At 42.1% G+C, this 14,351-nt stretch overlaps 1 protein-coding gene across 2 annotated transcripts in view; it reads right to left on the reverse strand.

The window, feature by feature from the left end:
• LOC146352530 (proprotein convertase subtilisin/kexin type 5-like) overlaps positions 1-14,351 on the reverse strand; it is a 316,248-nt gene that overhangs the window by 171,547 nt on the left and 130,350 nt on the right. For both annotated transcript variants that reach the window (XM_084834270.1, XM_084834271.1), the window contains exon 4: positions 7,066-7,209. In XM_084834270.1, coding sequence (XP_084690396.1) covers positions 7,066-7,209 — 144 coding nt within the window. The remainder of the gene's footprint in view (positions 1-7,065; positions 7,210-14,351) is intronic.

Below are 14,351 nucleotides of genomic sequence, written 5' to 3' on the forward strand. Positions count from 1 at the left end.
GTGCCTGCTGACCTCATTGAAGGTTTTTAAGCAGGCATTAAAGACGATGTTATTCCGGCAGGCCTTCCCTTTTTAGAACTTTTGTTCTTTTTGCTGACTTTTGTATATTATTTTTAAGCAGTGTTATTTTAAGCTGTGTTTTACTGTTGGATTTTTAAAACAAATTGTTTTTAGTTCAAAGTTGTTTTTAGTTATATGTTGTTTGTCCATATGTTTTACGTAAATGGTTTTTAAACTTCGTATATTGTATTTTAATGTTTTAACTTTTGTAAACTGCCCAGAGAGCTTCAGCAATGGGGCGGTATAGAAATTTAATAAATAAATAAATAAATAACAATGTTGCCACAAAGGACCTGGCAAGTGATAAAATATAGACATCTCTCTTGAACGCTAGAAAACATTGTCAGGAGCAAGTTACGGGGGGTTTTTTTGTTAAAGAAGAACTTCTATTCACAGAAGGTGGAACATCCAAGGTCAGTTATCACCAGACAATGATAAAACCCTCAGATTTAATTCTCAAAGACCTGTATACAGTAAAGGACAGGAAAGAAAGTAATTCAGGCTGACAGGAACATTTTACAACATCTAATAATGACATATAAGGCTGGAAGACACATTGACTTGCAATCCATATTGAGACTTGAACTTTTGCCTGTACCGTTATCATTGCTAGAAATGAATGGTGATCTCAGAGGCAGAGAATATGCTTCACTTTATGAATATGTGTCACCCTGACAACTGATACTGATTGTCCAAGCACTGTGGAGCATGTCTTATCTAATAACTGATGGGTAGGCAATGGTTATCACTTTGGATATGCAATCAAATGTAAACATATTGGGGATTTTGCCAATATTTTTGTTCAACAATTGAAAGTTGATATTGTGTTTGACAGTTACAAAGAAAAATCCATTAAGGCTTGTACTCATCAGAAATGCATGCATACTTCCACATCAGTGTGACAAGTTATTGAGAACAAGAATGTCCCTCTGCCCCAAACTGGAAAACATTTCTTGTGTTGCTTGAGAATAAAACATAACTTGCTCACTACCTTTCAAATCATGTCATCTTATATTCATATGAGAACTTTGATGTTATCATTACTGCAGGATTTGAAGATGAAAGGAAGGTGGTGCACCATCTGTCTATTGATGTAGTGCAACAGCAGGCATCGATGAAGAAGCAGATACTAGAATTCTACTGCATGCAGTTAAGAGCTGTGCTGATACCACTGTAATTTCAGCTTGACACACAGACATATTTCTTCTTCTGGTGCACCAGTACAACAAGATGAAGTGCACCAAGCTGAGGTTGATGGCTGCCACTGCAAGAAGTAGGATGTTCTACCACACACTGTCCGCAGCCAACTCTCAGATACTGAGAAAAGCAAAATACTAGTGCTGCTAGTATCAGATGTCACTTCTCACATTGTGACTATAACAAAGCATGCAAATGGAAAGCATATAATGCAAACCTTCTCAATTCATTTGGTACTGTGCCACTCTCAGACTAGGCCACAAGAACTGCCAAGGAATTCATCAAGAAGCTGTAAGTTGGATTTAGTGATCTATAAATACTTTTATCCTGTCAGTTTGGAACTGTCTTAACTGTTAAATATTTCTGTTATACAGAACTAACAAGCCACGATTTTTTGCTGCATGTTAAATATATATTTCAGTGGATAATTGCCCAGGAAGTCCAACGCAGGCACATTTGACTTCAAAAGAGGAAACTTCTCTAAAATGAGGGAACAGGTGAAACGGAAGCTAAAAGGGGGAGTCAAGAGGATTAAATCCCTTCAAAATGCTTGGAGATTACTCAAAACCACAATAATAGAAGCCCAGCTAAAATGTATACCACAGGTTAAGAAAGGTAGCACCAAGTCCAAGAGGTTGCTGGCATGGTTAATGAGCAGTGTTAAGGGAGCTATTAGAGAAAAGAGGGCTTCCTTCAGAAAATGGAAGTCTTGCCCAAGTGAGGAAAGCAAAAGGCAGCACAAGCTTGCACAGCAGCGATGCGAGCAGACAATAAGAGATGCAAAAAAGCATCTTGAGAAGCATATCGCTAACAACATCAAGGCCAATAATAAAGAATTATTTAAATATATCAGAAGCAGAAAACAAGCTAGGGAGGCAGTTGGACCACTGGATGACAATGGAGTTAAAGGAGTACTGAAGGAGCTCAAGGAGATTGCAGAGAAGCTGAATGAATTATTTTCATTCATCTACACTGCAGAAGATAGTGGACAGATCCCTGTGCCTGAACTGATGTTTTCAGGAAGAGAGTCTGAGGAACTGATGCAAATAGTGGTGACAAAATATAAAGTTCTCAACCTTATTGATAAATTGAAAGCAAATAAATCACTGGGCCCAGATGGTATCCATCCTAGAATTCTTAAAGAACTCAAAGATGAAATTGCTGATCTTCTAACCAAAATATGCAACATATCCCTAAGATAAGCCTCTATACTAGAGGACTGGAAGATGGCCAATGTAACACCAATTTTCAAAAAGGGATCCAGGGGGATCTGAGAAATTACAGGCCACTTAGCTTAATCTCTGTTCTTGGTAAATTAGTTGAAGGCATTATTAAAGATAAAATTAGTAAGCATATAGAAAGACAAGCCCTGCTGAAAAAGAATCAGCACGGCTTCTGCAAAGGTAAGTCCTGTCTCACTAACTTTTTAAGTTCTTTGAGAGTGTCAATAAACATCTAGACAGAGCTGATCCAGTAGACACTGTTTACTTGGACTTCCAAAAGGCTTTTGACAAAGTCGCTCAACCAAAGACTCCTCCTGAGCAAACTTAGCAGTCATGGAATAAGACAGGTCCTCTTATGGATGAGTAACTGGTTAAAGAACAGAAAGCAGAGAGTAGGAATAAATGCTAAATTGTCCCAATGGAGGGAAGTAAATAGTGGGGTCCCACAGGGATCTGTATTAGGACAAATGCTTTTCAACCTGTTCATAAATGATCTGGAACTATGAGTGAGCAGTGAAGTGGCCATGTTTGACACAAAATTATTTAGGGTGGTTAAAACAAAAAGGGATTGTGAAGAGCTCCAAAAGGATCTCTCCAAACTGGGAGAATGGGTATCTAAATGGCAAATGTGGTTCAATGAAAGCAAATGTAAAGTGATGCACGTTGGGGCAAAAAAATCCCAACTTCAGGTATAGCCTGATGGGATCTGAGCAAGCAGTGACTGACCAGGAAAGAGATCTTGGGGTTGTGGTGGATCTTAAGCTCAGTTAAGATGTCAACCCAGTGTGCGGCCACTGTAAAAAAGTAAAAAAGGCAAACTCCATATTAGGCATAATTAGAAAAGGAATTAAGAATAAAACTGCCAATATCATACTGGCCATATACAAATCTATGATGCGACCACACATGGAATACTAGGTACAGTTCTGGTCACCACACCTAAAAAAAAGGTATTGTAGAGCTGGAAAAAGTGCAGAAAAGGGCAACTAAAATGATCAAGGGGCTGGAACATCTCCCCTATGAGGGAAGGTTACAATAGCTGGGATTGTTTAGCTTGGGAAAAAAGAGGGTAAGGGGAGACATGGTTGTTGTTGTTCAGTCGTTCAGTCGTGTCCGACTCTTCGTGACCCCATGGACCATAGCACGCCAGGCCTTCCTGTCCTGCGCTCTCTCCCGGAGCGTGCTCAAGTTCATATTCATTGCATCCGTGATGCTATCTAGCCATCTCATCCTCTGCCGTCCCCTTCTCCTTTTGCCTTCAGTCTTTCCCAGCATCAGGGTCTTTTCCAGGGAGTTTTCTCTTCGCATTAGGTGGCCAAAATATTGGAGCTTCAGCTTCATTATCTGTCCTTCCAATGAGCACTCAGGGCTGATTTCCTTTAGGATGGACTGATTTGACCTCCTTGCAGTCCAGGGCTCTCGTAAGAGTCTTCTCCAGCACCACAGTTCGAAAGCATCAATTCTTCGGCGCTCAGCCTTCCTTATAGTCCAGCTCTCACAGCCATACATTCATTGATCTGACATTCCAGGCTCCTAAACAATATTGTTCTTTACAGCATCGGATTTTCTTTTCACCGCCAGACACATCCACAGCTGAGTGTCCTTTCGGGTTTGGCCCAGCCGCTTCACTCTTTCTGGCGCTACTTGGAAATACCCTCTGCTCTTCCCCAGTAGCATATTGGACTCCTTCCGACCTGAGGGGCTCATCTTCCGGCGTCATCTCTTTTAGCCTTGTGATACGTTCCATGGGGTTTTCTTGGCAAGAATACTGGAGTGGGTTGCCATTTCCTTCTCCAGTGGACCACATTTTGTCAGAACTCTCTGCCATGACCTGTCCGTCTTGGGTGGCCCTGCACGGCATAGCTTATGGCTTCACTGAGTTACGCAAGCCCCTTCGCCACAACAAGGCAGTGATCCATGAAGGGGGGAGACATGGTAGAGGTCTACAAAATTATGCATGGTGTGGAGAATGTGGATAGGGAGACATTTTTCTCCCTGTCTCAAAATACTAGAACCTGGGGTCATCCTATGAAGCTGAATGGTGGGAGATTCAGGACAGATAAAAGGAAGGACTCCTTCACACCCAGCATATAGTTAAACTATGGAATTGGCTACCACAGGATGTAGTGATAGCCACTAATTTGGATGGCTTTAAAAGGGGGTTGGACAAATTCCTGGAGGAAAAGGCTATCAATGGCTACTAGTCTTGATGGCTATGTGCTACCTCCAGTACCAGAGGCAGTGAGCCTATGTACACCAGTTGCTGGGGAACATGGGTGGGAGGGTGCTGTTGTGCTCATGCCCTCTTGTGCGTTCCTGGTCGACAGCTGGTTGGCCACTGTGTGAACAGAATGCTGGACTAGATGGACCCTTGGTCTGATCCAGCCTGGCTCTTCTTATGTTCTTATGAGCTGCATGTCAGGGCCACAGATGCTGTCAGGTAGGCACTATTTGTAAGGTTAAGAAACCAGAAGCCTTTTCACCCTCCCCACCCTCACCAGCAGTTCCTTGCTGCATCACATCAAGCACTGCAACCTGTAGAATCGCATATAAGGGAGAGTGCCCACTGTGTGACATGCAGTTAGGTCAGCCTATGAGCTGTGGCTGGAAAGAGGAGAAAAGGGGGCTCATTCCCATTCTCACAACAGTTGACCCTATTCCTCACGCTTGGCTCAATGTAACAGTGTGCAGTTGCAAAAGAGGGTGTGCCAACCAGCTGAGTACGTGCAAGAAAGCACAGCTGCCACAAAAAAATGTTTCTGTGGTGCTCCTGTACAAATATGGATTGCTCATTTAATTGTTCTTTATTTACATGTATTAATTAGTTCTTCATCAAAACCTTCATATGTCCATAATTCATTGCATTTTTATTTGAAAGAGATGAACTCTCATGTTAGCCTGTAAGCCATGCTAACTAGACAAACACAATAGGACTCAAATTGCAGGTTGCACTGATATCCATAAATATTAAAATGTAAGAAAAAATGACAGCTCTATGCTTTCAGCCAATGTAACATTTAACTTGTAAGTCCTATGGAATAAAACATTGCTCTGTGTTTCTAGAATGTCACATGTTGTATCATTAGAATGTCACATGTTGTATCATTAGTTGTATAATGTAGAATAACATTATACAGAACAACACAATTCCAAAGCATTAATACATTTTGAAAGCACTGTAAGGGCTGCAACATTGATTTAACGAGCTGATACTGTGGGTCACTTTGGGTACATATGCTATTGATTTTGTAGGTACCTTAAACACCCAGTTCACTTGCTTATTATTTCGCTCAAGCTCCTGCACAGCCATAGAAATAGGAAGCATTAGTTCAAGACAATAGCTTGGATGCCATCTTAAATTCTGGGCTTCCACTTGAGTTACCATCTTGGGAACAGTCATTTTTAGATTCAACATGGTAATTTAGCCGAGAAAAGTGGGTTGCCTCAAAATAATGGGAAACGGCTCTTGCACTCCATTTTGCCAATCAGCCAAGACTGATAGTAAGCATGTTCAGAATTGCAGCCCAAGAATAATTGTCAATATGAGAAAAGTTTATTATTTCACCAGTATATATTTTGCTTGCAAAATGCAGCAGTTTCACAAGCCAAGCTTCACATCATCTGTATCCATCAGATCTCAAAACATTTTCAATAGTTTAACTCTTTAGGAGACAAAGTTGCCTTTGAAATTATCATGGTTATAACAGCTATGACTTAAATTTTGAAAGTGAATTTGAGAGCAGCATTAATTCACAGTATGAAGAATAAATTGAGGAATGTAATGGGCAGGATGGGGGTCTGGTTACTGAAACATCCAGGGTTGAATCTTATAGAAAGTGGATCCTACATGACACTGGTTAGGCTGAAGCTTGGCAGGGTCCCATGCAAGAGGTGGTAGAAGCTCTTTTCCTTCCTGAGTTGAAGTCATACTAGTGTAAACTATGGGTCTGGGGACATCAGAACTACTTCTTGATATGCATGGGACAGATATGCACCTGGCCTAAAGAAACTTCAAGAATACTGAAGTCAAAAAATGTCCAGAGGTAAACTATATGGAGTTATCAAAAGCTACTACCCTTCAATATGTTAATTAAAATGCAGAAACAGGTAGTAGAATCTCTTCTTCTAAACCTCCTAATGAATGCATCTTGGGGTGGTGTTCTAGTGTTTAAACCATAGATCAGTGGTGTTCTGAAACGGGAAAAATCTCAGTGCATGCAGGTTTGCAGGCAAAATGTATAAAAAAATAAAAGACCAGCTGGCTGTAGAAAACCAGGAGACAACTCTGTGGAATATCTGGTTTGAGGATCTCAAACTATTTTGTCTCTAATTAGGGATAACAAACGTGTGGAAAAATGGCCATCATATAACTTAAAATTAATGTCTAATGATACAGCCAAACCAAATTACTTGTAAAAGCATGAAAGTATAATTTATTCCACTTCATTTTACTATTAACCCTTTAGTGTACCCTTCTTTTTCAGACATTTTCTTTCACCATTCCCATCCTTCAAAATAATTCCAGTACCTTGATTAATTTACTCAGCAGAATAAAATAGCAATCTGATGCACTGTGGAAACTCACATAATTCTGTGCCAAGTCTGGGTGGGTTCTTTCAATGCCATCATCCAAGATGGTGACCACAATGTTCTTTCCAGTGTAGCCTCTCCTCCAGGCACCTACAATGTTCATATCTGACTGACAGAGGTTTGTATTATCACTGCAGTGCTAGAGGAAGGGTGGGATGGGGGGGAACAAAACAAAACAAGCATTGTATGTAGGAAATTAGTCAACAGTGTGAGGCAAAGTTATAATAGCCTATCCATTAGCATAACCAATTAAATTATCAGCAAATGAGTATATTGATATAAACTGGAGAGACAGCAAATCAATGCCCTAATTAACTAACAGCAAGATCATTTAAAAAGGATACTAAATAAAATGAAAATTGTTAGAGCTAGTTATTTCTTTTCAGATTGGTCATCATATGAAGGAACAGTTATTAGACTACTTAGGGAGCAATCCTATGGCCACTAGTCAGCGGCTAGATGACCATAGGATATCTGGTTTTCTGGGAACTGACCCTGGAGAACCGACCTTCTCACACTTCTGTGCTGCCTCGGTGGCAGCACGGAAAAGCCCCATGCTCTGAACTTGCAAGAGGAGTGCGGAGCAGCCAAAATGGGGCATTCCTGGGGGGGCGTTCCAGGGCGGGGAGGGCGGAAATGCCTGTATGACACATCCAGTATGTTGTACGGCAGCCTCCTCGCCCACTTAGCCCTCCTATGGCTAGACAGCCGCAATCGGCTGTCTAGCTGAAAATGCAGGGCAGGAGGAGCACGGAGGAAATGATCCCCTCCATGCTTCTCCTGCCCTGCATTGGATAGGCAGTCGCCTCTGAGTTTGGAGGCGGCTGCCTATCTGCATAGGATTGTGCCCTTTATGGTTATCATGGGTCCTTAGAAACCATACAGACATAGCACTTTCCTGGGCATTCCACACACTTGTGGTGAAAAAAATGCATTTGAATCTTTTGGCACAACTAACTTCATGTGGATAAAAGTAGACAAAGTGCCTGTATGAAATAGCCATGGAAACACAAAAAATACTTGTGAGGGGAAGGGAAGTGGGGGGAGGGGGGAGAGGGTTATTTACTGTATAATCTTTGAAAGAGCTGTCTGGAATCTCGTACAGATTCCTTTATATCTGCAAAAAAAGCAGTTCTTGGCATGTTTAATAAAGCATCAGCAGGGGATGAACAGCAACTAAGAACCTGTAATCAAAACAATCTCCATAAAATACTTGAAACTGAAGGTGCTTATTGAATTGCAGCAGACTATAATGACAAAGGTTTTGGGTACCACTCTATATTAAATGAAAATTGATCTATTTTTTCTCCTACCTTTGTTTTGTATGAAGGAAGCCAGTTAATAAATAAATAATAAATAAATAAATAAATAAATTTGGGTACTCTTACCCCACCCAATCTCTTGACTCCACCGACAGAGTGAATCCTTTTAATGACTATCCTATTCAGACCCTCAGTGGTGCTTTGCTCCAGCTACCCTGGGCTCAGTGAGAATGAGCAAGGAAAGGGGGGAAATAAATTCTTAGAACTAGAATCATAGCAACACATACTAGTTGCAAGAGCTCTCAGGTTCCTTCACTCTCATTTCCCTATCCCCTCTCTAGTTTCTACTGACAACTCCATGTTCTGTGGTAGCACTCTAGAATCTGTAAAGGTGGCAGGTAGGTTAGAAAGGGTCCTGTTTTGCTCACACTGGCCTTCTTTCTCTCCTTCCCATGATCAATATCATGAAATTAATTTGTTTGCACAACAATTGTGCCCCAAGTGATTATGCCCAAGGGGTGTATGCCATAAAGTTAAAAAATCTCATCCCCATCCTATAGTCTCCTGAACCCTTGTGTTTTATAGCAATAAAGTGATTAGGGTCAAAATTGATAGCCAGCCCTGATTCTGAGGCCTTTAGCACTATATAGCACATTGGAGAACGGGTGGGAAAGAAAAAAGTGTCTTCTGCGAGCCCCAAAGAGTGTCTTCTGTGACCCGCCCCCCCAAAGTGGCTGTTTTAGGCTGGTTGGAACCCTGAGGTAGGAGTATTCCTGCTAGATAATGGGGTACACTGCTACATGTTATTGCACTAAAACCAAGTATAAGTCATCTCAAACTTATCAATTGGGAGGTGAAAGGGAACCACCCAAAAGCAAAGCAGTGGTATCCGCATTCTCCAGGACTCCCAGGTACTCTAGAAGTATTCAGGGGTGTATTTTTTTAAAGGGATAATTTTAAAAAATAAAGGATCCCCGCCCCCCGCCCCTGGAATGGCTCAACAAGAATCTGTGCTAAGTAACTTCCAGGACCTATTGAATGTTGGGATTAGTTGAGCCATGGAATGTTGGAAGTGTCAACTGGTGAGGGGCAGGGAAAATGGAGTCAGGAGAGAACTGGCCTGCTTAGCCCCTAAAGGCTAAAATCCTGTAGGGAGGATTAGGCCTGGGGAGATGCATGTGATATGGTTAAAAAGTCCTATATGGGGACATTTCAGAAAGTAGGGGAAGAAAAAAAAAAACCAGTGCCTTTTCTCCTTTGCCTCCTCTTGAAACAAATTCTCCTATACCTCTTCCTCCACCACCACCACCACCACCACCCATGAGCCTCAAACAGCATTACAAAGCTCCTGTTTCAGGCTGACTGGAGACCTTTAGAGGAACACTTTTATTAGCTGCTATGGATACACCTCCATTGTTGCTGTTGATGCAGGTCCCCACTTGTCAATATCCTAATGGGCATTCTTTCATGCAGAATGCTAGTAGAGATCCTACTGACACTCCATTTGTGACGTATGACACACTGAAAAAAGGCTAATAGCATGCTTGACAAAGTTATTTACATATTTAAGCCAATTTAGGATACATTATATTTTGGCCACCTAATACGAAGAGAAAACTTCCTGGAAAAGACCCTGATGCTGGGAAAGATTGAAGGCAAAAGGAGAAGGGGACGGCAGAGGATGAGATGGCTAGATAGCATCACCGATGCAATGAATATGGACTTAAGCACACTCTGGGAGAGAGCGGAGGACAGGAAGGCCTGGCATGCTATGGTCCATGTGGTCACAAAGAGTCGGACACGACTGAACAACTGAACAACAACAAAGGATACATTAATCCTGTGAAGTCACTAACTGTTATGACTATTATTGAACAACTGAGAAAATGTTGCTGAGTGGGAGATACTTCTTTCACCCAGCAAAGGGCTGGATGTGCCTGTTCTCATCTGATCTTGGAAGCTAAGTAGGATCAGCCCTGGTTAGTACTTGGATGGGAGACCGCCTGGGAATCAGGCTTCCTGCATGGAGCAGGGGGTTGGACTTGATGGTCTTGTAGGCCCTTTCCAACCCTATGAGTCTGACCCTTTATCTTTAACTTTAGGTTAGTCAAGGATAAATTCCATAACAAGCGTATGACAGTCTGGTGTTAAGTCAAAATCAAAAGTGAAACCTCTACACATTTGAGACTGAATTACCAAGGCAAATATGGCAGTTCGCAGCCTGGTTTCAATAAGGCTAATTAACCTCATTAGAAAAAAAAAATGAGGGGGATTGCCTCAATATGGAGCCAGGCATCACCTTTCTGAAACCACTGAAATTAGCATACATTAAATATAATGTCATTTGCATGCTCTAGATGTTATAATAGACTAAGGAATATCACTTTGGTCCATTTCTACATTATGAATACGACATTGGTCATTTGTCAATTTCACATAGCAAATGGCAGGGAGAAATTTGATAGACATTGAGGAGATTCTAGTTTCCAGCTTATATTCAACCTTCACTATTTTACCATCATGAAATAACAGTTACTCTACTGCAAGCTAGATAAAGGATCATTTGCAAGTATGTCATGCATCCAAGAGGATGGGAGGGAATAGCAAAGTTGTGACAAATGTGGAAGGTGGTTTTGGTTAAAAGTACATAGTTAATTGAAGCAAATTCCTTGCTCCCTCCTTTTCACATGTGTTTCCATTTAAATATTCTAGCTATCTCCCTTTTCTGCTATTCCCATATCCACTCCCTGCCTTCTCCACACAGACGGCCTGATCCGGCTGGATATTTAAGTCCCATTGACTTAGTGGAAAAGCTAAGCACTTGCTTAAAATTTGTACACTACCATCAGTGGAACTTTGACATGCTCAGTGCAATGCAATGGAACTTTAAAATGCTTTAAAGCATTTTGGCAAAACTGTATCCATTGTGAGTATCAATAACATGCACACACTCTTAAGAATATAAGAGAGCCAAGCTGGATCAGACCAAAGGTTCAACTAGTCCAGCATTCTGTTCACACAGTGGCCAACAAGCTCTCGATGTGAAACCCACAAGCAGGACATGTGTGTAACAGCACTCTCCATCCCCATTACCCAGCAACTGGAGTATGTAGGCATGCTGCCTCTGATACTGGAGGTAGCATACAGCCATCAGGACTAGTAGTCATTGATAGCCTTTTCTCCAGGAATTTGTCCAACCCCTTTTAAAGCCATCCAAATTGATGGACATCTCTAGATCTTGTGGTAGCAAATTCCACAGTTTAACTATGCGCTGTGTGAAGAAGTACTTCCTTTTCATAGAATCATAGAATAGTAGGGTTGGAAGGGGCCTACAAGGCCATTGAGTCCAACCCCCTGTTCAATGCAGAAATCCAATCTGGCTTCCTGTAACTTGAGCCCATTATTCCATCTCCTGCCCTCTGGAATGATCAGGAAGAGGTCCTGGCCTTCCTCTCTGTGACAACCTTTCAAGTACTTGAAGAGTGCTATCATATCTCCCCTCAGTCTTCTCTTCTCAAGGCTAAACATGCCCAGTTCTTTCAGCCTCTCTTCATAGGGCTTTGTTTCCAGTCCCCTGATAAACTTATGTTGCCCTCCTCTGAACCCTCTCCAGTTTGTCTGCATCCTTCTTAAAGTGCAGTGCCCAGAACTGGACACAGTACTCCAGATGAGGGCCAACCAGTGCTGAGTAGAGTACTTCCCAGCAGCCCCAAATAGCATTTACCTTTTTTGCAGCCACATCACATTGTTGGCTCATATTCAGCTTGTGAGCTACAACAATTCCAAGATCCTTCTCGCTTGTAGTGTTGTTGAGCCACATATCCCCCATCTTGTAACTGTGCATTTGGTTTCTTTTTCCTAGGTGCAGAACTTGGCATTTATCCCTATTAAATGTCATTCTGTTGTTTTCTACCCAGAGCTCCAGTCTATCAAGATCACTTTGAATTTTGTTTCTGTCTTCCAAGGTATTAGCTATCCTGCCCAATTTTGTGTCATCTGCAAATTTGATCAGCATTTCCTGCACTTCCTTCTCCAAGTCATTAATAAAAATGTTGAAGAGCACTGGGCCCAGGACTGAGCCCTGCAGTACCGTGCTCATTACCTCTCCCCAGTTTCAGAAGATCCCATTGATAAGCACTCTTTGAGTCCGATTCTATAGCTAACTGTGGATCCACCTGATTGTTGTTTCATCTAGCACACTTTGAGCTAGTTTGCTCATCAGGATATCATGGGGCACTTTGTTGAAAGCTTTGCTGAAGTTGAGGTATATTATGTCCACAGCATTCCTGTAGTCCACAAGGGAGTTTACCTGATCAAAAAATGAGATCAGATTTGTCTGGCAGGACAAATCCAACAAGGATTTGTTCTTGACAAATCCATGTTGGCTTCGAGTAATCACGGCATTGTTTTCAAGGTGCTTCCAGATGGATTGCTTTATCATCTACTCCAGAATTTTCCCAGGGATTGATGTCAGACTGACTGGTCTTAGTTCCCAGGTTCCTCGTTTTTACCCTTTTTGAAGATAGGAACAACATCAGCCCTCCTCCAATTTTATCTGTCCTGACTCTCCCAGCAATTAGCTTCATGGTATGACCCTGGGTTCTAGTATTATGAGAGAGGGAGATGTCTCCCTATTTACGTTCTCCATGCCATGCATAATTTTGTACACCTCTATCGTGTCTCCCCTTACTCACCTTTTTGCCAAGCTAAACAATCTCAGCTGTTGTAACCTTCCCTCATAGGGGAGTTGCTCCAGCCCCTTCATCATTTTAGTTGCCCTTCTCTGCACTTTTTCCAGCTTTATAATATCCTTTTTTAGGTGCGGTGACCAGAACTAAGGGTGGTTGCACCATAGATTTGTATAAGGGCAGTATAATATTGGCAGTTTTATTCTCAAGTCCTTTCCTAATTATGCCTAACATGGAGTTTGCCTTTTTTAAAGCAGCTGCACACTGGGCTGACATTTTCATCGCGCTGTCCACCACAACCCCAAGATCTCTTTCTTGCTCAGTCACTGCTAGCTTATATCCCATCAGGTTATACTCGAAGATGGGATTTCCGCCATCCCCCAACATGCATCAGTTTAAACTTGCTTACATTAAGCTGCTTACACTGAACTCTTCCATGTCCATGCAATGCCCAGCAGGCCATAAAAAGTGCTACTATTGTAAGGGATTTCCAGAAACCCTTACGTTGGAGAAACTATATGGGTTGGGTTTTTTTTACACATAAGATAGATCAGATATCAATGGGTATCTATCTGTTTATAAAACAGTCTGTTCAGTTGTCTCAGGGTGTCTACTGTGGGGAGAGGAGGGTAAGAGAGGGTCTCTGCCGATGGTAGAGACCTCTCCCCTTACAGAAAAACAGTGGCAATCAAAATAACCCCTTACCTCCTATCAAAACGCTGTAGATGAGAGAAGTCCATGCCTGCTTCTCTCATGCAACCTGGACCCTCTGGCAGAAGGAGCAGAGAGGAGCATGCAGGCACTACTAGCTCTCACCCACTGTGGCAAAAAAGAAGCAACTATAGGAGTGAGAAGGGAGGCTGGCTTGCCCTTTGCTGCCAAAGTGATCACTGTTGTTGGGGGAAAATGGGTTCAAAGAAAACACACCTTTTATGCACCGTTTCTGAACTAAACTCCCTCTCCTTTGAAATTTGGGGAGGGGGGAAGGGAGGATCAGCTTTCCTTTGTCCCTTCTGGTGACTTCCCCACCCAACCAGTTACTTCACTGCCCCTTTCGCATGCTGGCTCTGAGCTCAATTCCCTTTCTCCAACAATCACTTTAGGGATAGAGGAAGAATGAACCAGGATGTGCAGGATGCACAATGTGTTGTGTGTATGCACACATGTGATTGAACTCAGAAAAAAGAATAGAAAGAGTCCTCCTACAATTCGTTCTACATTCCCACTTGATTCACTTAATCCTATGCACGATTAGACAGAAAAAAGTCCTACTACCCCCAGCATCCACCAGCCAGCTTGGTGGCCTTGGGTCTGCTGGGAGTTGCAGGATT

The sequence above is a fragment of the Heloderma suspectum genome, chromosome 2, assembly GCF_057233095.1.
Source record: "Heloderma suspectum isolate Gila_16-S chromosome 2, 16-S_ref, whole genome shotgun sequence".
NCBI lineage: Eukaryota > Metazoa > Chordata > Lepidosauria > Squamata > Helodermatidae > Heloderma > Heloderma suspectum.